This window comes from Bos grunniens, chromosome 3, assembly GCF_055505025.1.
Source record: "Bos grunniens cultivar Pamir isolate PY7600 chromosome 3, Bosgru_T2T1.0, whole genome shotgun sequence".
NCBI classification, from domain to species: domain Eukaryota; kingdom Metazoa; phylum Chordata; class Mammalia; order Artiodactyla; family Bovidae; genus Bos; species Bos grunniens.
The window spans coordinates 8,114,050-8,136,430 of NC_141167.1; the positions used below are offsets into that span (position 1 = coordinate 8,114,050).

At 43.7% G+C, this 22,381-nt stretch overlaps 1 protein-coding gene and 1 long non-coding RNA gene across 41 annotated transcripts in view; one reads left to right on the forward strand and one right to left on the reverse strand.

The window, feature by feature from the left end:
- Positions 1 to 385: 385 nt before the first annotated feature.
- On the reverse strand, positions 386 to 13,503 carry LOC147374929 (uncharacterized). The gene is made up of 2 exons (XR_015155311.1): positions 13,364 to 13,503; positions 386 to 1,473 (listed from the first exon to the last, which is right to left on the reverse strand). It is a non-coding gene; the product is annotated as an uncharacterized LOC147374929 (long non-coding RNA).
- Positions 13,405 to 22,381, forward strand: part of USP40 (ubiquitin specific peptidase 40) — an 89,594-nt gene continuing 80,617 nt past the window's right edge. For 37 of the 40 annotated variants that reach the window (XR_015155213.1, XR_015155215.1, XR_015155221.1 and 34 more), the window contains exons 1-5: positions 13,405 to 13,549; positions 14,641 to 14,855; positions 17,941 to 18,008; positions 19,438 to 19,551; positions 22,146 to 22,310. Coding sequence is in view for 7 of the 40 variants with exons in the window: in XM_086377238.1 (XP_086233364.1) it covers positions 14,660 to 14,855; positions 17,941 to 18,008; positions 19,438 to 19,551; positions 22,146 to 22,310 (543 nt within the window). In the remaining 33 variants the exon portion in view is untranslated. Of the gene's footprint in view, positions 13,550 to 14,640; positions 14,856 to 17,232; positions 17,367 to 17,940; positions 18,009 to 19,437; positions 19,552 to 22,145; positions 22,311 to 22,381 lie in introns of those variants that run through there. The other 3 variants (XM_086377302.1, XM_086377259.1, XM_086377308.1) reach the window with 3 other exon arrangements.

Sequence of the window (22,381 nt, forward strand, 5' to 3'; positions counted from 1 at the left end):
TGAGATGGCTGGATGGCATCACTGATTCAATGGACATGAGTTTGGGTAAACTCCGGGAGTTGGTGATGGACAGGGAGGCCTGGCATGCGGTTCATGGGGTAACAAAGAGTTGGACATGACTGAGCGAATGAACTGAACTGAACTGAACAGAAAACATATTACTTTGTCTCCTATTAATCAAGTGTTTATTAATTACTGGGCTATCAATAATCATGTGTTTATTAATCAGGGCTTCCCCAGTGGCTCAGACAGTAAAGAATCTGCTGGCAGTGTGCAAGACCCAGGTTCAATCCCTGGGTTGGGAATATCCCTGGAGAAGGGAATGGCAACTATAAGGTAAAGGAACTAGAGAAGATGAGGTTCAGAAAAAGAACAACACTGACACTTTACAGAAACACATCACCTTTAATGAGGCGAGAAGGGGCAGCAGTCAGATTAGTGAGGTGCTGCGCTAAGTCAAGAAGAGAGTAGATATATATAGAAAACATATACATGTGGAGATACATCGTTTTGAGGGGGTCTGTTTTTCCTCATGATTATTTTTGATTGGTTAGCTTTCAACAACTGGGGCAAGAAATTCCTGAGACCGGCCGGAGACTGGGATCGGCTGGAAGCTGAATGTAATCAATCTTAACGTCCATTCCTTTCTTCAGGGGAAGAAGTTCTTTATTCTGTATAGAATGGTGGGGAGGACCTGGAGGGGAGTTTTTTACTCCAGGCTATTTTGAGAGGCAGAGACGTTACTTTGCCAAAAAAGGCCCATCTAGTCCAGGCTATGGTTTTTCCAGTGGCCATGTATGGATGTGAGAGTTGGACTGTGAAGAAAGCTGAGTGCTGAAGAATTGATGCTTTTGAACTGTGGTGTTGGAGAAGACTCTTGAGAGTCCCTTGGACTGCAAGGAGATCCAACCAGTCCATCCTAAAGGAGATCAGTCCTGGGTGTTCTTTGGAAGGAATGATGCTAAAGCTGAAACTCCAGTACTTTGGCCACCTCATGCAAAGAGTTGACTCATTGGAAAAGACTCTGATGCTGGGAGGGATTGGGGGCAGGAGGAGAAGGGGACGACAGAGGACGAGATGGCTGGATGGCATCACTGACTCCATGGACGTGAGTTTGAGTGAACTCCGGGAATTGGTGATGGACAGGGAGGCCTGGCATGCTGCGATTCATGGGGTCGCAAAGAGTCGGACACGACTGAGCGACTGAACTGAACTGAACTGAACTGATTTTGAGCCTTGTAGTTTCCCTTCATTCCAGACCCTAAGGAATATATAAAAAGAGAAAGAGGGATAGGCGTTGTCAATGTTCAGGGCTTCTTCGTGCTGGTAAATGAGGGTCGGGGGTTAGTGTCTGGGAGGAAGGAAGTAAGGCCTGTAGTGTTGATTTTCTATCCTAGCTGCCAGGGTCTCAAGCAGAAGAACAGTCTTGACTTGATCTTGGGAAATGGCTTGGATTCGGTTCTGGAGGAATCTCTGGAAAAGATTAAACAAACAAGGTCCAAATGTGAATAGGAGGATAATAAATATGAATGGTCTGAGAAGGGGCAAAACCCAAGGCATCCAGTTCCAATCCATCAACCATGACTGCCAGGAGTTGCTTACTCTCTGGCCAAATCGAGAGGCTCGATCTGTAAGGTTTTTTTGCAGCTCCCTGGACAACACCCAACTGGTTAACATAGAAGCAGCAGGATTTGTCCAGAAAAAGGCACAAACCTCCCTTTTCTTCAGTTAGTAGATCTAATCCCCTTCTATTTTGTAACACTACAGCCGTCAAGGAATCAAGTTGATTTTGGATAGTTATTAGACCTTGGGCTATTTCCTGGAGGCTGTCTGATAGGTCTTTAGATAGTGCCTGGTAGTTTTGGAGAAGGAAATGGCAACCCACTCTGGTGTTCTTGCCTGGAGAATCCCAGGGACGGGGGAGCTGGTGGGCTGCCGTCTATGGGGTCACACAGAGTCGGACACGACTGAAGTGACTTAGCAATAGCAGCAGTTTTGGATGGAGGTATTTAGGCTGGCAGTTCCTGTTCCAATTCCAGCCACTATTCCTAGTCCCACTAAGAGGGGAATGAAATGAATGACTCGTTTCATTTGCTTGTAAATGAGAGGAATAAGTAGGGGGTTGATCATTGGGGGCTATAAAAATGTTCGGACTGGAATATACCAGGGTGCAGATTCTCGTCCAATTAGTAGGTAAACAGAGGTATGTAAACATCCCACACAAGAAAAACAGGCCAGGTGTCACAATACAACAGCTGAAGTTGATGGCAAAGAGGAGTCGGGGCAGGGGATGGGGTTGATCGTTCGTTCAAGAATGGTCAGGGACCCTGCTAAGGTGGCCCCAGTGATGGAAGATGTGGAGGAGTGTGCTTTGGGAAACCATCCTGTAAAGGTAAAAGAGTGTCCTGTAGGATCAGAAACATTATATACAGCTTTTCCAGTGGCAAAGAGAAAAGTGGAGGTATGGTTACACATGGGTTCAGGGATTATGCCCACAGGTTGGTCATATGAACTGTTTCAGGAATTTCTAGATACACAAAAAGGAGCTGGTTGTAATAGTGTTACTCTCAGCAATAGGGCCTCTTACTGGAGGTTTTCTGTTGTAGGAGGGAAGGTCAGTGAGTAAAGATTCTAAGAGTTTGTCCAAATTCCAGATTTGGTCATTAGTGTGAAGATATTTAAGATATGGGACAAATAAAGGCTTCCCATGGTATGAGTGGTATACAGATATGTTACCAGTGGTCCAGTCAAGGATGGATGTGGGGTGGGCTGAATCTCCCAGAGATTCCAGATATGTCTCCCAGACATATCCAGCAGTCTTTAGCCAATTGTGGGTTAGAAGCATTAAGGAGAGTATGGGTTAAATTAAGGGTCCGGAATAGATAGTTGAGGTTAGGGTTTTGAAAGAGTTCTTGGGTCAGAGGAAAGAAAGAAGATAAGAAGATGTTAACCAACATTTGGGGAAGTGATTATAAGATAGACTACTATGGAGAAGAATTGGATTTCAAAAGGGTAAAAGTTATCAAAGGTTCCCTGCAGCCACAGGGTGAAGATGTAATCTTCAACGTGTTTAAATGTGGATCCTCGAGGACTCTCAACACAGATACCGGCCAGGAGTTGTTTCAGAAATAATCGTAGCGTGAAACCAATAGATTCATCCATCGTCAGCTGGGACTGGTGGGAGCCGTGAGAATTTTAGAGTTGTAGGGCCCGTGTGAGAAACTTGATAAGGATTAGTCTGGTAAGCATTCTCATCATTGGGCTGCATAACCTTTTTCAGTTGAGTAATGTGCACCCAGGGGGTGATTTCTTTTAATTTTGCAGTGGTAAGGGTCAGCAGAATTACCATGTAGGGGGATCCTTGCCATTTAGGGGTTAGACCTGAGTGGGACTGAACTGTCATACAGACTGTCTCTTATTTGGAGGGATGGGTACAGGAGATCGGGATGTGGTTGAGGGAGTCGGTTTTTCATATGTTGCCAAAGGGCATCTCGTATCTGGGCAAGTAAAGGAAAAGGAAGGTAGGATGGCAGTTTGGGGCTGTCATGGCAGAGGGTGAGTCCCAAGGGCATTTTGGGCCTCCCGTATCCTCCCTCGAATGGACTGATATTTAGAGGGGTTTTCGGTAAGGCCCGGACCTTTAAGAGGGCTAAAGGGAGGAGTTTAATCCAATCTTGATGAAGTTCAATTGTTAATTTGATCGGAGTTTCTTTTAGGCTCTCTCAACCTTACCGGAGGACCAGGGGTGATAAGGAATGTGAAACTTCCAAGGAATTTGAAGGGTTCATGTTGTTGTCAGACTGGAGGGAGGAAGGCATTCCAAACCTGGTGAGGATTTCAGTAAGATTAAGGTGAGCCACAGTAGGGCTTGTTAGTAGTTGGGAAGTTTCAATACATCCAGAAAATGTATCTACAAAGACTAGGAGGAATTTAACCCTTTTTACGGGTGGCATGTGGGTGAAATCTACCTGCCAGTCTTGTGTGGGAAGATGTCCGAGAATTTGGTGGGTGGGGAAAGGAGTGGGGCGAATGTTAGAATTAGGGTTTGTCCACTGACAAGTGGTACAAATTTGGGTCAGATTATTTAAATAAGTCACATCATTTTTCGCTCAATAAAGTTCTGAAGGAAAGTCTTAAGTACTTTTGCAGAGGGGTGGAAAGGAGAATGTAAATGTGAAAGTAATGTGTGGATGTTAGGCTCGTCAATCTGGGCTACAGTAAAGACAGGACTAACAGAGGCGGCTGCCGCTTTGCCTGTGATCTGCTATGTTGTTATAAAAGGAGATAGGGCCATGTTGCTGATGTCCCCGGCAATGTATTACAGCAGCTTGTTTTGGGAGCTGAGCCACATGGAGGAGTTCAGAAATAATGGATGCATTGAGAATAGGTGTGCCCTTCTGAGTTAGGAATCCCTTCTTCCTCCAGATTATAATGTTAGAATGTAATATGTTATAGACATATTTGGAGTCCGTGTAAATGTTTACCTTTTGGTCTTTGGCTAAGGTCAAAGCTTGTGTAAGAGCTATCAGTTCAGCCTACTGTGAGGATGTGTGAGCTGGGAGTGCGGCTTTGATGAGGCGGGGGGTATAACTTTGTCAGGCTGTCCCTGGACTATAGTGTGAAAGAAAAGTGAAAGTGAAGTCGCTCAGTCGTGTCCAACTCTTTGCGACCCGTGGACTGTAGCCCACCAAACTCCTCCGTCCATGGGATTCTCCAGGCAAGAATACTGGAGTGGGTTGCCATTTCCTTCTCCAGGGGATCTTCCCAACCCAGGGGTCGAACCTAGGTCTCCCACATTGCAGGCAGACACTTTAACTTCTGCACCACCAGGGAAGCTGGACTATAGTGTATCCAGCCCCAAATGGGGCTTCTTTCTGGGAACTGCCATCTGTGAACCAGGGTGGGACTGTGGGGTCAACCATAGGCTGATTGGTTATACGTTCAAAGGGATTAAGTGTCATATCTAAGGTCTGAACACAGTCATGAGATAGGCGTTCTGCTTCTGGATCTGGTGTAGGGAGTAAGCTAGCAGGATTAAGAGATTTACAAGGCATAAAAGAAAGGGATGGGTCGAGGAGGTGTGCGTGGAGGATCTGTAGTCCAGCAGGGGGCAGAGAAAGGAAAGCCCGGTGAGAGAGTAAATCTTTGAAGGAATGAGGAGAGCATACCTTTAAAGGAGTGTTTCGAGTTAGTTTTTGGGCTTCAGGTATTAAGAAGGTAGTTGCAGCTAAGGCCTGGAGACGAGGTGGCCATCCGAACGTGATGAGATCAAGTTGTTTGAATAAGTAAGTTAGAGGTCCCCACATGTCCCCTCGTTTTTGGCACAGAATCCCTAAGGCGTGTCCTTGTTGAGAATGTACAAAAAGGAAAAAGGCTGGAGGGTTCCCTGGGAACCCAGAAAGGACGATAGTCTATGGTGCCCTAGAGTACAGTCCGAGCTTACCTGGGCTACTGGGTCAGTGAGAATTCGTGGTGGATGGAGGGAGGTCGAATGGCAAAAGGCCTCTGTCCTGGAGTTGGTTGGTCTTGCGAAAAAGAGAGTGGAAAGAAAAGAGGAAGAGAGAGAAAGAGAGAGAGAGGCCAATATTCCTCGGGGTACGTGGAAAACTAATAAAGTTCTTACACAGGGCTTGTACCGCTCACGAGGGTGCAGGGGTCCTCTCGAGGAGGTCTTGAAAGCCCGGTGGCAAAGTGAGCTCAGCAGGTTTCCACGCTCAGAAGAGCTGGCCATGGAGAATGAGAACGAGAAGGAACCCCAGGCTCCTGGGTTTCGGCACCAAAAATGTAAGGTAAGGGAACTAGAGAAGGCGAGGTTCAGAAAAAGAATGAGACCAGCACTTTACAGGAACGCATCATCTTTAATGAGGTGAGAAGGGGCAGCAGTCAGATTAGTGAGCTGCTGCGCTAAGTCAAGAGAGTAGATATATATAGAAAACAGGTATATGCAGAGATACATCGTTTTGAGGGGGTCTATTTTTCCTCATGATTATTTTTGATTAGTTAGCTTTCAACAACTGGGGCAAGGAATTCCTGAGACCGGTCAGAAACTGAGATCGTCTGGGAGCTGAACGTAATCAATCTTAATATCCATTCCTTTCTTCCGGGGAGAAAGTTCTTTATTCTGTATAGAATGGTGGGGAGGACCCGGAGGGGAGATTTTTACTCCAGGCTATTTTGAGCCATGTAGCTTTCCTTCAGCAACCCACTCCCTATTCCTGCCTGGAGAATCCCATGGACAGAAGAACCTGGTGGGCTACAGCCCATGGGGTTGCAAAGAGTCAGACAAGACTGAGCAACTAACACACACATTAAATACTGAGACCTGTTCAAGTGAGACAAACATTGTAGCCAGGTTTAAGGCCAAAAATGGCTCTTCTTATGTCAAGAAAGCCATGCCTTGTTCCCTCTTTCTGGGGACGCCCTACCCTATCTACATGCAATGCTTCCTGTATTTTTAATTTTCTGTATATTATGATGTTTGGGCATCTTGAAAACCCTTCTGGCTGAGGAGAAACTACCCCCCCATGGGCTGGTCAATTCTCAGACAGCATAAGGCCCAGCTGGGAGCATGCCTTTGATATGCAGAAACAAACCAATCCAGAGCCATAAGTGGCACCATTTCCCTGCCTTCACCATCCTAGGAACAAGGACCAGGCAACCAGAGACCACCCTTATAACATAGAGCCTGTAAAAATCATTCAGATTTGCCAGTCCTAATCTGTTTGCCCTTCCCTGTCTTGTCTTTCCACAAAAACTCCAGTAATGGCCATGGCCTCCTGACCAAACCTGGTGCTTCTCCATATGGCCCTGCATGGGGTGCCATGGCCGTGTCTCTAGGACCTAAGTACAATAAACTTTGTCTGCCTGAGCCTCTCCTTATGCCTGCTAGTGGGGGCAGTGGTGGGTTTAGTCCCTAAGTCACATCGACTCTTTTGCAACCCCACAGACTGTAGCCCTAGACTCCTCAAATTCTGAGAGCCACATTTGTGCACTTTATCATGGGCCAATTTACCTCAATAAGGCTGTTAGGCATCAAGAAATTAACATGAATAGAAGCTCTACGCTCCTATTCTCGTATTTCGAAATAGTTTTGTTCTCCCTACTTGGAGCCCGCCGTGGGCAAAGTTTGACTGTGTTACAGAGGCTGCTGCATGGTCTGTAGGTGGTTGAAGACAGTGACTCTTAAACAACTTAGGTCAGGATCCCCAGCGATATTTTACATAAACACTGCAACTCAGAACAGAAGTCCCCAGTTACTTGTGGGTTTGCTGAAAATACTACATGGAAAATTCCCGAAATACACAATTCCTAAGTTTTCAACTGCGCACCAATCTGAGCAGTGTGATGAAATCTTGTACCATCCCACTCTGTCCTGCTGGGGGATAAATCATCTGGTCAGAGAATCCATGCTGTACACACGTGTATACACTACCTGCCTATCAGTCACCTAGCAGCCAGTTTGGGTTATCAGATACACCATTGTTGTTCTGCAGTATTTATTTTCAAATAACCCTTGTGTAATAATGGCTCCAAAGTGCAAGAATAGTGATGCTGACCATTTGGATATTCTCTAACTGTGCCTCATTTACAAATAAACTTTATCATAGATACATACACAGAGGAAAGAACATCGTTCAGGGTTCCGTGCTATCCACAGTGTTAGGCATCCACTGGGGATCTTGGAACATATACTCCCCAGACAAGGGAGAACCTGCTTATTTAACTTATATGCAGAGTTCATCATGAGAAATGCTGGGCTGGAGGAAGCACAAGCTGGAATCAAGATTGCTGGGAGAAATATCAATAACCTCAGACATGCAGATGATACCACCCTTATGGCAGAAAGCAAAGAACTAAAGAGCCTCTTAATGAAAGTGAAAGAGGAGAGTGAAAAAGTTGGCTTAAAGCCCAACATTCAGAAAACTAAGATCATAGCATCTGGTCCCATCACTTCATGGCAAATAGATGGGGAGATAGTGGAAACAGTGGCTGACTTTATTTTTGGTGGCTCCAAAATCACTGCAGATGGTGACTGCAGCCATGAAATTAAAGGACGCTTACTCCTTGGAAGGAAAATTATGACCAACCTAGACAGCATATTCAAAAGCAGAGACATTACTTTGTCCACAAAGGTCCTTCTAGTTGAGGCTATGGTTTTTCCAGTGGTCATGTATGGATGTGAGAGTTGAACTATAAAGAAAGCTGAGCACCAAAGCATTGATGCTTTTGAACTGTGGTGTTGGAGAAGACTCTTGAGAGTCCCTTTGACTGCAAGGAGATCCAACTAATCCATCCTAAAGGAAATCAGTCCTGGGTGTTCATTGGTAGGACTGATGTTGAAACTGAAATTCCAATATTTTGGCCACCTGATGTGAAGAGCTGACTCACTTGAAAAGCCCCTGATGCTGGGAAAGATTGAAGGTGGGAGGAGAAGGGGACAACGGAGGATGAGATGGTTGGATGGCATCACCGACTCAATGGACATGGGTCTGGGGGACTCCGGGAGATGGTGATGGACAGGGAGGCCTGGCAGGCTGCAGTTCATGGGGTCACAAACAGTCGGACACTACTGAGTGACTGAACCGAACTGACTACACAATGGTGCATCTATGTTTCAGAAACAAAAGTTCAACATAACAACCTTTACTCTTACTACTCTGATTTTTTTTTATTCAATCCAATCCTATCTCTTCTACATTTCTGTTTTTAAACATTCATTAATATATGGCTGCAAGTGGACTTTCTCTGGTTGCGGCAGGTGGGGGTTACTCTTCATTGCCGTGTGCGGGCTTCTCACAGAGGTGGCTTCTCTTGCGGAGAACAGGCTCCAGGTGCACAGACCGCACTAGACGTGGCTTGCAGGCAGGTTCTGTAGCTGTGGCTCCCAGGAATAACTGCTCCAGCTGCTTCGGGGCATGTGGAATCTTTCTGGACCAGGGATCAAACCCACGTTGCCTGCACTGGCAGTCAGATTCTTGACCACTGGATCACCAGGGGAGTCCTTTCTCTCTCTTTAAACGCTGATCACAATCCCCTCTGAATAGATTTTATAACTCACTAATAAGACATAAGTTTTAGTATGAAAGATTCTGGCTTATAGTATTGGGTATAGATCAATATAGTAAATATATCAAGTAACACAAACGTTGTGTTACAGGGAAACAAAGAATACTGATAAATAAAACTGCAAGTTTTTCAGGCCAGGGTCCTGGTTTTTTCCCTGCCTTCAACCATTTGTGGCAAAAATCCCAAAGAATGTGCAAAAGTAACCATGAGCCTCAGAATAGTTGGCCCCAAAAAATGAACACTTTCATAAGTGAGTCCCCAAACATCTATGGGATCTCTGGGGGACTTCTGGCTGGGGTGGGCCTCTGGGTGTGATGTCTGCATCAGCAGGCCCTGCTCACGATGCCCATGGGCAGCACCAAGGGGAAAGTGGATAGCAGAAGAGAAACTTTCACCAGGTCCAGAATCAAGAACCTTAGAGCTAGAGTTTTGAGGTCAGCTAACCTTTCAAATTGTGGTGCTGGAGAAAACTCTTGAGAGTACCTTGGACTTCCAGGAGATCAAACCAGTCAATCCTAAATAAAGGAAATCAACCCTGAATACTCATTGGAAGCTCCTATACTGAGGCTACACGATGGGAAAAGCCAACTCATTGGAAAAGACCCTGATGCTGGGAAAGATTGAAGGCAAAAGGAGAAGGGGGTGACAGAGAATGAGATGGCATCACCGACTCAATGGACAGGAGTTTGAGCAAACTCTAGGAGATAGTGAAGGAGAAGGAAGCCCGGTGTGCTGCAGTCCAGGGAGTCACACAGAGTCGGACATGACTTCGCAACTGAACACACACAACACAACCTGGTGGGCTCCAATCCATGGACTAAAAACTCCTCACCTTCTCTCACCCGGGTCCCTCCCTCAGCTGACCAAGGAGGAAACACAGCGGTTTAGCGCCTCAGAAACTGTGCCCTGTCATGAGGAATCTGAGGGATCATATATTAATAGAATGTTGCATTCTTCTTCCTCTTGCATTGTCTCAAAAACAGTCATAACTGCTGTCAGGTAGCCTGGTAATTGGGTCTGTTTGTTTCTGGTTTATTGCACTGCCACCTCCTTTCTGAAATGCAAAAAGCTACCAATGGTGGTCTGAAGAGAGCATAGTGAAGGACAAGATGTATTTAGCATGGAGTAAGAGGGTAGTAAGTGCAGGATGTAGTTTTGAGGAAAGCAAATTAGTTACCGATTATAAATTAGGAACACTTAAAGTAAAAACTAGGAATAATCAGGTCTGCTCAAGGTTCTTTTAGTCTTCTTTGTTCTCAAGAAAGGGAAAGAAAAAAAGAAAAATTCATTACTCTTTTTTTCCTTTTCACTGTTATAGGATCAGTGGTTAAGAGCACAGCTCCTAGAGCCAGATCAACAGGGTTCAAGTCTTGGTTTGAGATTTACTTGCTGTGTCACTTTGCAGAAACTATTTACCTCTCAGTACCTCAGTTTCCTTATCCATAAAATGGGAATGACATCACTACCCATCTCATGGGAATGTTATGAGAATTAAATGAGATAGTGTTTGGAAACCCTTTGCACCTGCCTGGCACAGAATAAATGCTCACACTTTAAAAAAGCATCATTAATCTTCCTTGAGCAGCACTTTACCTGCTAAAAACACTTGGGTGAAACTTTTATGGCCCAGAGTCTAGTCAACGGCTTTAAAGATCCAACTTCAATTCTCTGTCGAGCAAATAAAAGATTTAAATTTTCACCATAAACTAAAAAGCCACATTGTTGTTCAGTCGCTAAGTCATGTCTGACTCTCTGTAACCCCATGGACTGCAGCATGCCAGGCTTCCAAGTCCTTCACTCTCTCCCAGAGCTTGCTCAAACTCATGTCCATTGAATCGGTGATGGTATCCAACCATCTTATCCTCTGTCGTCCCATTCTCCTCCTGCCTTCAATCTTTCCCAGCATCAGGGTCTTTTTCAATGAATCGCCTCTTCGCATCAGGTGGCCAAAGTATTGGAGCTTCAGCTTCAGCATTAGTCCTTCCAATGAATATTCAGGGTTGACTTCCTTTAGGATTGACTGGTTTGATCTCCATATGTTAGTGTTATTAATGAAAATGCAACTAATATTTTTAGTGTGGACTGCTGCAGGGGCTACAGGGCAGATAGGGTTCAATCTCTGTCTTGGAGATACTGACAAAAAGAGCGTATCTGACTTTGTCAGAGACACGGGTTACAAGAGAGGAGCATATCATCCTGAAGCCTGAATGAAAGGGAAGGTCATACCTTGTTTAGAGAGCTCTGAAAATTTTAAGATGGAAATTTCAGATGGATGATTTAGAGCTTGAGATGGACTTATAATGAAGGAGGGATTTCCCGGTAGCTCAGCTGATAAAGAATCCGCCTGCAATGAGGAAGACCTGGTTTCGATCTCTGGGTTGGGAAGATCCCCTGCAGAAGAGAAAGGCTACCCACTCCAGTATTCTGGCCTGGAGAATTCCACAGACTGTATAGTCCATGGGGTCGCAAAGAGTCAGACACAACTGAGCGACTTTCACTTTCACCTTATAATGAATGGAGTGACAAGGATCTGGGAGGGTGGATGTCCCTTTCAGTGAGGACACAATTCAGGTCACAGCAGCAGAAAGGCATATGGCATATTTGGAAGCACTTTAACTGGAGAATAGTTGAGTCATAAGAAATACAGTATGAAGAGTGTTTGGACCTGGAGGAGTTTCTGCAGTAGATACCAAGGAATCACCAAAGCCTCTTTGGTAAAGAAACATAAGCTTGGGGTGAGCTTCCGATGATCTCATAGTGACATGCAGGATGGGCTGGATAAAGCAGCAGTCCACCCTAAAAGGTTGTCATCCTCAAGTGGATGAGACTTAATGAGAAAGGATCTGACAGGAAGAGAGGGAACCATGGAACAAGCATTGCCCAGGCAATACTCTGAGTCACAAATGATTTGCTTCATGCGGAAAAGATGAAATTTCAAATACAGCTCCAAGACCTGGAAATGACAGTGGTGTTAATAAACCATTCATTCATTTAACACATATCTATTAAGATCATATACTGAGCCAGTCACTGTTGAGATGGCAGGGATAGAGCTGGGCACAAGGGTGAGCTTGTATCCTCAGGAGCTAATCTTCCAGGGCTCATTCTTGAACTGAGAATGGAAATTTGAGGAATATTTACTCAAATTTGAGGAAAAGGGAAATGAAGCACAGAAGGCAAAGAAGAAACGACCAAAAGGCAGTAAGGGAAGTGGCAGAATAGAGTGCCTCAGAGCCAGGGAGGACAGTCACAAAGAGGAGGCTGCCAAGAGAAATGAGACTTGAGAACCAGCAATTCCCACTGTGGTTTCCTGGGCTAGACCTTCAGCCTGCTAGCTGGTTCTCTTCCTCCAGTGCTTTCCCTCTTGACCATCCTGAACACGGCAACCACGGAAATGTCCCTCCTGTGTTCCAAACACAAATCCCTCAGGCTGGCATTCACTTTGATTCCTGCCTTGTGACTTTGTCTATCACTATTGCTGTTCTCAATCTCTGAAACCTTTAGCTTAAGTCAAAATGATTTTCTCTCCGTCTGCCTCATTCGTTCTTGGATGGAAGCTGGATCGGACAGGAGATGCCAGAAGAGCCAAAAAAAACAAAAAACAAAAACACAACCCTATCAAAATAGCCCACCAAACATGCTCAAGCGGGCAAAAGAGCATGATTTTGAGGTATTTTTAGTGTACCTTTGGGTATGAGGGTCTTCTCTGGTGACTCAGACAGTAAAGAATCTGCCCACAGTGCAGGAGACCCGGGTTCCATCCCTGGGTTGGGAAGATCCTCTAGAGAGGGGAATGGCAACCCAGTCCAGTATTCTTGCCTGGAGAATCCTATGGACAGAGAAGCCTAGAGGGCTGCAGTCCATAGGCAAATAGGGTCCGACACAAAAGTTGGACACGACGGAGCGACTAACACTTTCCTCTTTCCTTTCTTGGATATGAGAGTTGGTGCAGACAAAACAAATACTGAGGACGTTATAAAGGATCAAAGTTATGTGGAACACTTTTCACTGGAGATACACTTGTAAAATGTCTTTGAAAGTACACTGCACCCTTGAAGCTCTACACAAATATTTCCAAGGTTGAAGTAACCTAGCATTAGCCAAGCCAAAAGACAAGCGATCTTTGTATTCTCTAACTAATATGAGTTACGAACAGCAATAAATATAAAACTTTTAAAAAGCGAATGAATGAGTGGCCGCCTGATCCAGCGAACCCGCGAAACCGCCAGTAGGCTAGAAGCGAACACCGTCCATCATACCAGACGGCCGAAATCTCGGCGCAAAAGGACTACATTACCCACGAGATCCTGCGCGGCGGGCCAGCTGTTCCGCAGGGCATCCTGGGAGAAGTAGTCCCCGCGTTCCATAAATTGCCCTCGCACGGAGCGGCGGGAGAACTGCATACGCCATCATGGTGGCGCCCCGTTGCTGCGCGTTGTTTCGCTTCGAGTTTTGTCCGGGGCGGGGGTCTGGGCTTTAGGCTGTAAGTGGGGTCGACGGCCGGGGGTCTCGGGAGGGACGAGGCGGGCGTAGGGACTGTGTGGGCGGCACGGCCTGAGGGTGGCGAGGCGAGAGGGTGCTCGGGCCGGCCCCGAGATGGGGTGTCCTCCTGGCGTGGGGATCTGCGGTTCCGCGCCGCGGGGACCTCTTCCGTCTCGCGCCCGTAGGCTCCGCGGTGGCTTGGAAGGACTTGAGGGCCTGGCCTCGGCTGTGGCGTGGGGGAGACCGGAATCCAGACCACGCGCTCGAGGCCACACTTTCACGTTCCATTTTTTTTGTGTGCTTTTTTTTCTGAGGAACGGATTGAAAAGAAAAATAATTTTATTTCAGCGTTTCCTGTCACTTTGGGCTAGGCCCTTTGCGTTTCTCATCTTCCAAGGAACCCTTCTCCACACTCGATGTGAGTGAGACCTTGAGCGGATGCTTGACGTCCCAGGAGCTAATATCGAGATCACTCGATAAATATTGTGAGCCTTTGAGGCCCGACGACTTAAATGGCATTTTTTTCCCCCAGTGAAACTCCGGGCTGTCCAGCTTTGGGGCCGGTATTAAATTCCTGTAGGGATTAATTTGTTCCGTTTAACTTTTTTAGCTTACCCAATCTGGTACAAGGAGTGTGAGAAGCAGAGATTTGGGGAAGTGATTCACAGTCCCCAGGCTCTTGTCAACGCTCAGAATCTAGGATTGACTTTGCCACCTCAGCGGATTAGGTGTATTGATGGCTTTTTTTTTTTTTTTCTTTTTTCACTAGTGATATCAGTATGCCTTAAAAAAAAATAGCCGTCATTTATTGTGGGCTAAACCCTATAGACTAAATGCCTTTCTTTCATTATTTGATTTTTTTTTTTTAATGACCCTGCATGACAGTTATCCCATTTTTGCATGGAACGCAGGTTAAGGAACTCACCCAAGGTCACACAGGTAGTGTGGAACTGGGATGAAAAAAATTCAGGTCTTGCTGCCTCCAAAGCCCAGACTTCTTAAGGAGCAACTTAAAATCTCCCAAGGGGGAGATGTGGGGAAATTCTGTTTTAAAAATAAAGACATTTATATAACATGTCATATTTTTTTAAGGGTAGTATTTAGTTTCACAATGTTTGGGGACCTATTTGAAGAAGATTATTCCAGTGTGTCAAATAATAATGGAAAAGGGAAGAGATTAAAGACCAAAGCTTTGGAGCCACCTGCTCCTAGAGAATTCACCAATTTAAGTGGAATCAGAAATCAGGGTGGAACCTGTTACCTCAATTCCCTTCTTCAGACTCTTCATTTCACACCTGAATTCAGAGGTATGATATGTTACATGCATTTGGCTAGTAATATGTACCCTCATCTCTACATGTAATTAATCATGCAGAATCACAAGTAGATGAATTATTTTAAATGTGTATTCCACAGTGTGTGTTCATTGTTCCTATGAGGGACATAAATTGGTAATTCTCTGCAGAGAAATGTGAAGCTTAGATTATGAATATTTTCTGTATGATCACAGTAATGTTCAGTAACAAACTAAAAAGCAATGTATTTCTTTTGTAACTCCTTCCTGTAATTTAGAATATGGGGTTTCCCTGGTGGCTCAGGCGTAGAGAATCTGCCTCCCAGTGCAGGAGATGCAGGTTTGATCCCTAGCTGGGGAAGATCCCCTAGAGAAGGAAGTGGCAACTCATTCCAGTATTTTTCCCTGAGAAGTCCCATGGACAGAGGAGCCTGGGGGGCTACAGCCCATGGGGTGGCAAGAGGGTTGGACCCGACTTAGAGACTAAATAGCGTAATTTAAAATACAACGTTAAAGACAGTTTTGTCATGAGGGCCAGTCTTCATTATTGTTTCAGTATTTGTATTTTTTTATCTTCTCAAAGTAATAAACACTTAAACCACAGTTACTCAATGCAGTTATATGCTTCTCTTTGGAGTGGGGAGGTGTCATATTAATTCATACAAACTACAGTCATTTATCTGTAATTCTGAAATCCAGAAAATTCTAACAGCGTGATCTAATAATCTGAACCTGTTTGGCCTCAGACCTTGACCTGATGTGAAACTGTTTCTAGTCTTAATTATCTCACGTGGGTCATACATTTGTTACAGGAATATTAAGGTTAATATTGGTTAATAGATACTATTAGTCCCACACTCTCCTGGGGATGTAATGTTAACATACATAACCCTTTGTTCATAATAACTTTCTAAAATCTGGAAATTCTGAATTCCAGAGATACAGGGTGTTAGATTACAGACCATGTGCAAGGAATAGAAACCCAGTCAAAATAGTTCAATTAACAGATTTTCTTTAAGAATCTAGGGTGAATCTCCTGGAAACCACCTACAGGAAGCTACCTTACCTCCTTGGACCCTTGATTCCTTGCCCCTGTTTTTCTCCACATGTTTGTCCCCAAATCCCTTTGCCAACTAGCTTCCTCTGTAGCGATGTCAGTCTTAACATTCTTCTACCTTCACATGGCCTTGGAGGGTCCCAGCTACAAAGCTCCATGACTGTAGCTTAGCTCCTCACATGTCTCCGTATTCTGAGGATAGACATCCTGGCTTGTATTCACTATCTCACCCTCTTCCCACCACTACCAAATGTAGCAAAGTTTTGTGATGTTTTTTGTTGTTTCTAAGCTTACAAAGACTTCCTGCCTTCAGAGATTTAGTGTGTAATTATCATCAACCCCTTCCTAGGCCCTTCTAATGGTTTGAATTGAATTTGGGATTTAAGAGTGTTGGTTCTCATCTTGGACTCCATCCACTCCATCAGAATATCCCCCCCAATGCATTCAGTAATTCCACTGTTAAAAGTTTGCAAGATGAATAAGCAGATTCTTACAGAGGTTAAATCTTTCCTAAGTTTTAGTATAATTGAAATTAAAAGAGCAACTTGAAGTAGATAATTAGCCTTTAAAAGAGACTATATAATTGATTAACTTTGCTGTACTGCAGAAACTAACACAACATTGTTATATAGTTGTATATAAATCAACTATACTCAATAAAAATATAAAAATAAAAAATATTTTCATAAATAATCCAAAAAGCCTGAGAAAGATGATTGTTTTGGAAGGCAAGCAGGTCGCTGAGAGTACCGCTAAGCAAGGATAGGACTGAAAACCCCAGGCTCTCCTCCAGCAAAGCAGGTGGCTGGCCAAGCACATGGGTTGACATGTGAGTGTGACTTGTGCACTTGTAAGGCTTAGCATGAATCCTGATGCTCATTGATGGGGAAGTGTAATTTGGAAAAGGGTAAGGACTGACAGAATGAAGGGAAACTTTGGAATCCTTTTTAAAGGAGCAGAACTAGCTTTGGTTCCCCTGTACTCCCAGGTCAGTGTAGCTGGGAATAGTAGGAGATGATTGTAAAAGTCTGTCTATGGTTTTTATGATTTAACCTTTGTGTATACAACCTTCATATTTTTTTCTTTTCCAATTCCTGCTGGGAACTCAGGGAGAATGTAACAGTAATCAATAAGGCAGTAGTGGTTTTCAGTGCAAGACAATATCTGTTCCATCCCTTCTCCCTCAAGTAAATCAGAGTCTCCCAGTAGGAGTTCCTGTCTGAATACAGACTTCCCAACGATTCAAATGTGCCGCATTCGATGGCATTCCTAGACACTGAATTAAAAGAAAATGCTGGAGATCAGCAGTGGGTTACCAACTTTTCTTTTCCAGGTAAGCTCACTGCCATCTGCTATTACCCCTGATGCAGAAAAGATATTTTCTTACCAAAAAAGAGAAAGGCATAATCTCAGAGTTAAAGGTGCTCCTCCTTATGAAAGAATGGTTGGCATTCTCACTTGTGGCTTGTAAGTGTTGTAATCCTATTAAATATTTCCTAATTCTACTCTTGTGGCCTTTGGAACCCATTGCCATAGGCAGTCGGAAGCCACCAAAGATTTATGGTGTTGCAGGGTTTTTAATTGTATGATTTTCCTTTTACAGCTCTCTCATATTGAAACCTTAGCTTCCACTTTATAGTCCGTGGTTAAAAGTAGTGTTGTTGCTGTTGTTTAGTCACTAAGTCCTGTCCTACTCCTTCACAGCCCCATGGACAGTAGCCCACAGGCTTCTCTGTCCATGGGATTTCCCAGGCAAGAATACTGTAGTGGGTTGCCGTTTCCTTCTCCAGGGAATCTTCCTGACCCAGGATCAAACCTGCATTTCCTGCATTGGCAGGCAGATTCTTTACCACTGAGCCACCAGGGAGCCCCAAAATAAAGCTACCAGAAAGCAAAATGTGTGGTCTAGGGATATAAATATTGTCATAATCTTATTTCTGAATCTTTAGCTGATTTTAACTGGTTGCCTTGGCTTTCTAAAACAGTTTTCAAAAAATGAAATAATGTCATTTACATCTCTTGATTCTACTTTTTTGTTTAGAAGCTTTATTCTCTCTTGGCCTGGAAGAGCTTGGTTCGTTAGAGGACAAGGATAAACCTGATGCAAAGGTATTAAATCCATGATTTACAGGGGGTTTTTGAAATATTAAGGAGATGGTTTAAGGAAAGAATTAAATTCCTTATTCGTAGAAATCAGTAATTTTATTAATTACCAAATTATAATCTTTATTTTAGAAAGCACTTTGCCCTGTACCTTACTGGTAAGGGAATTTCCCTTCCAGAGAATTGCTTTCCAATTGTAATGCTGCTATTGTTTTATAGACAGCCTCACTCTCCCCTGAGGAGATACTTGCAAATCATCCACACCAAAAACCAAAAACCACTACCAAAAAACCCACTTAATGCACTTACATGTAGCAAGAACAAAAACAGAGACCAGTATTCTCTCAGTCTGGTATTCTGGAGATAAACTGAGGAATTGGCTTACTATAAGTGCATATCTTGGAGAAGGCAATGGCACCCCACTCCAGTCCTCTTGCCTGGAAAATCCCATGGACGGAGGAGCCTGGTAGGCTGCAGTCCATGGGGTCGCTAAGAGTCAGACGTGACTGAGTGACTTCACTTTCACTTTTCACTTTCATGCATTGGAGAAGGAAATGGCAACCCACTCCAGTGTTCTTGCCTGGAGAATCCCAGGGACGGGAGAGCCTGGTGGGCTGTCATCTCTGGGGTCGCACAGAGTCAGACATGACTGAAGCGACTTAGCAGCAGCAGCAGCAGCAAGTGAATATCTAATCATGTTCCTCCCTTGCTTAAATATCATTCAGAAATTTATCACCCCCAGACTACACTCTGTACTTATCTTAGTAAGAGTTTCATGATCAGCCCAGTGTCTCTCAAACTCTGTATATGGCAAAGAGCCTGGTTTTTTGTTTTGTTTTGTTTTTTTCTCAATCTGTTGCAGATCAGACTTTTGTTATAAAGAAATGTTATGACAATGCAAAATTGCTGTAAAGTGTCTGGCATATTCTCACTTTAGATATTAAATCCAGTCTTCAGAGCAGACTCTGAGCAGCATTCTCAGTGTCCCAGCACACACCACAGGGGCAGAATGGGTGTGGTGCCGGCAGGAAGAAAGCAAAGGCAGGGTGCACCGGCCCTGTGAGATTTTTGCGGCTGGAAAGTTTTCCATAGGGAGTATGTCTGTATTTGAGCAGTTTTGGAAAAAGGATGAAATTGTTGGAGAGTTAAGGTCCTGTCAGTCTGTGATTAATTGGGTGGTTTATTAGGGCCAGTTTGGGTTTTAATATTAATCTGTACTATGCCAAGGTAGAGAGTTCCAGGTAGCTAAGAATTGTATTGAATTAGAATTTTCAAAGAAAAATAAATGTGTTCATCCTTCACAGTATCCGTAAATTTTCTCCTGAGTGAACTAAATCGACTAGGAGATAGGAGAACACTAGTACACAGTTCTTTTAAAAATGCCCAGCCAACATTTAAAACATTTAATCTAGGAGCACGTTTGTTTCTCATTCAGGTCCGAATCATACCTTTGCAGTTACAGCGGTTGTTTGCACAACTTCTCCTCTTAGACCAGAAAGCTGTATCCACAGCCGACCTCACTGACAGCTTTGGGTGGACCAGTGATGAGGTACGAAGGTCAGCTTTCCGGGGAAATATTACCAGCAATAAAGAGTGAACACTGGCTTCATGTTATCTAGCTTCCTTTAATTTTATCTTATGGTCTCAGGATAATGTTTAAATATTTACTTCTAATACAACACAATTACAAGCCAGAAGTACATTTTAGACATTTGCTGTTACTCAGGATTTTATGAATGGATGTCATTTGGGGTTGGGGAAAGGGGTTGTGGATACAGGGGAAAATGTTTATAAGAGCTGGTTTTTATCATTTCTACCCTTTGTACAGTGTGGTTGAGATGTGATACCTGTTATGTTAATGGAATATTGCCATTTTTATAGAAAACCACTTATCAACTTAAAAAGCTGACTAGCAGTTAATATATCTGCCTTTATGTGTTTAAATCTGGATATTCCAATTTTGAACATTTTCTTCAAGCAAAACAGTGAAATCATTCTTGGCAGGTCTTTTCATTTTCCCTGTCCTGCCTTTCTACTGACTCGCTTCATTTTCTTCCTGTATCCTACTGTGTGTGTGGCCTTCCTCCTAGTTTTTTTTTTTTTGCTTGCACTCCTAAAGGGTATTTCACTATATGCAAACACTAAACCTGTGCAGCACTAAGTGAAGATGCACACTGTCAATACTGATGAGCTGTTAGCTGTACAAAGTCAAAATCAGGTCTTCACTTTTTTATGGAATAGATGTATTTTTGCAGAGACGAAGGTATGGGAGACCACCACAGAATTTAAAGAGGCAGTGATCAGAATAAGGTTATGTTGCCTTCAGAAATAAACTGTGAACTCTTGTCTTCTAACCAGTAACACTAAATAACTGGACAATGCTATGTGGTGAAAAAGTCAGGTTTGGGCTTAGAAGTAAAATAGGGTATAATACATTCCCTTAAGAGTGTATGTTACGTTTCTGGTGTAGGGCAGGTGATTAGGGTGAATTCCTTTTTCTTTCCTTATTTTAAAGGTATTGTCTTGTCTTAAATTATTGAGATATAATTCACATGCCCTAAGATTCACTCTTGGAAAGGGTACAAGTTCAGTGGTTTTTTAGTATATTCAGAGTTGTACAAGCATCACAAGGGTTGAACAATGGTCACTACAGTCAACTTTAGGACATTTTTTCACTACCACCAAAAGAAACCACGTACCCATTAGCAATTCCTCCCCAGCCCTGCGTGCCCTTTCCCTGAGTCCCTGGCCACCGTTTTTCTCCTCTGTCTCTGTGGATTTGCCTCTTCTGGACACTTCACAGAAATTGTTTCATATAATACGTGAACTTTTGTAGCTAACATCTTTCATGTAAAGTTTTCAAAATTTATTCATGTTGTGGTATGTTTCAGCACTTCATTCCTTTTTATTACCAGATAATACTCTATCAGATGGATATGCCTCTGTGTTTTGGCTTCTTTTAACCTAGTCATCAGTTGATGGATTTCTCTTTGTTTAGATAAAGAGCTTCCTCTTGTTGGCTTCATCCTTCTTAAAGATGTGAAAACCTGATTGATTGATTTCTAAATAAAATCTTGTAGGAAACCCTCTCAGACTGACCTGCAGTGGTAGAGAGGTCTTGGAGACACCTTTGCCAAACTTAGGATTGTTCAGAAACAGAGCTTGAAAACTTCCGCAAACTTTCTGTCCCATCAGAGCCAGTGATATTGGAGAAATTTATATCACCTAGTATCTTGTGTGTCAGAAACTGAGAAAAAGATCTTAGGTCCCACATCTTTTTCCAGCTTTCATCCCTTTATCAGCTTCTCTTCCCATGAAATGTACCTTGAAAATCATCTTCTCAGCCCACTCCTCTGCACCCTCCATTTACTCCTCTCCCTCCTTTCTACCCTTCCAGTCACAGTCACTCACGGCGTCCACGTGCCAAGTCCAGGAGACACTGCTCCACTCCCTGCAGCCCTCAGTGGTGGCGCTCACCACCCTTGCTGATGTTCCTGGCTCTTCCTCGGGCTCCTGTGCTGGTTTTTGTGTTCGCCATTCCTATATGTTGGTGTGCCCCTTGACTTTGGATTTATAAATGGTTCTCGTCCTCTTCACACACAGTTTCATACAAGGATTTCTCGGTGGCTTTCAAGTTAATCTGCAGGTTAAGGCAGATCCCATCAGAGTGTTTCTCCAGGCAGTGTGTTAGTCTTGCTTTGTTGGTCCACATGTCAAAGCAGTAAGCTCTAGTTCTTCTCAAACGCTGATGATTCAGAGTGTTTACCTGTCCCTCTAATCTGTGATTTCTCTGTGCACACGCTGCCTGACTGTTCTCTGTCTGTTCTGTTCCTTCCTCTCCTCTGGCACAGCCATGTATGTGGTTTCCTGCCAAACAAATGCACTTTCCTGTTCTCGGGTGACTTGAGTTATGTGTACACACTGAACACCATCTGTTTGTTTTTTCATTTTGTAGTAAAAGTGAGAATAGGTGGTGATCTCTTAGCCTGCTCTCAGCTCATTTAGCTTAGTCATCCTTACATTTGACGGAGGCTTGCCTTTGGATTTCTAAATAAGTCTTGTGTTTTTCAACTAATATCACTTAAAATCTGTTTTTAAAATTCTGAAGCACAAAATTACATTTAAAAGTTACCTGTTTTATAGGAAATGAGGCAACATGATGTGCAGGAACTGAATCGAATTCTCTTTAGTGCTTTGGAAACTTCTTTAGTTGGAACCTCCGGCCATGACCTCATCAACCGTCTATATCACGGAACCATTGTTAACCAGATTGTTTGTAAAGAATGTAAGAATGTCAGTGAAAAGCAGGTGAATATGCAAGAGTATTTTAGTAATAAGTTAAATCATAAATTATAATTCATGTAATTAAATCTGTGATC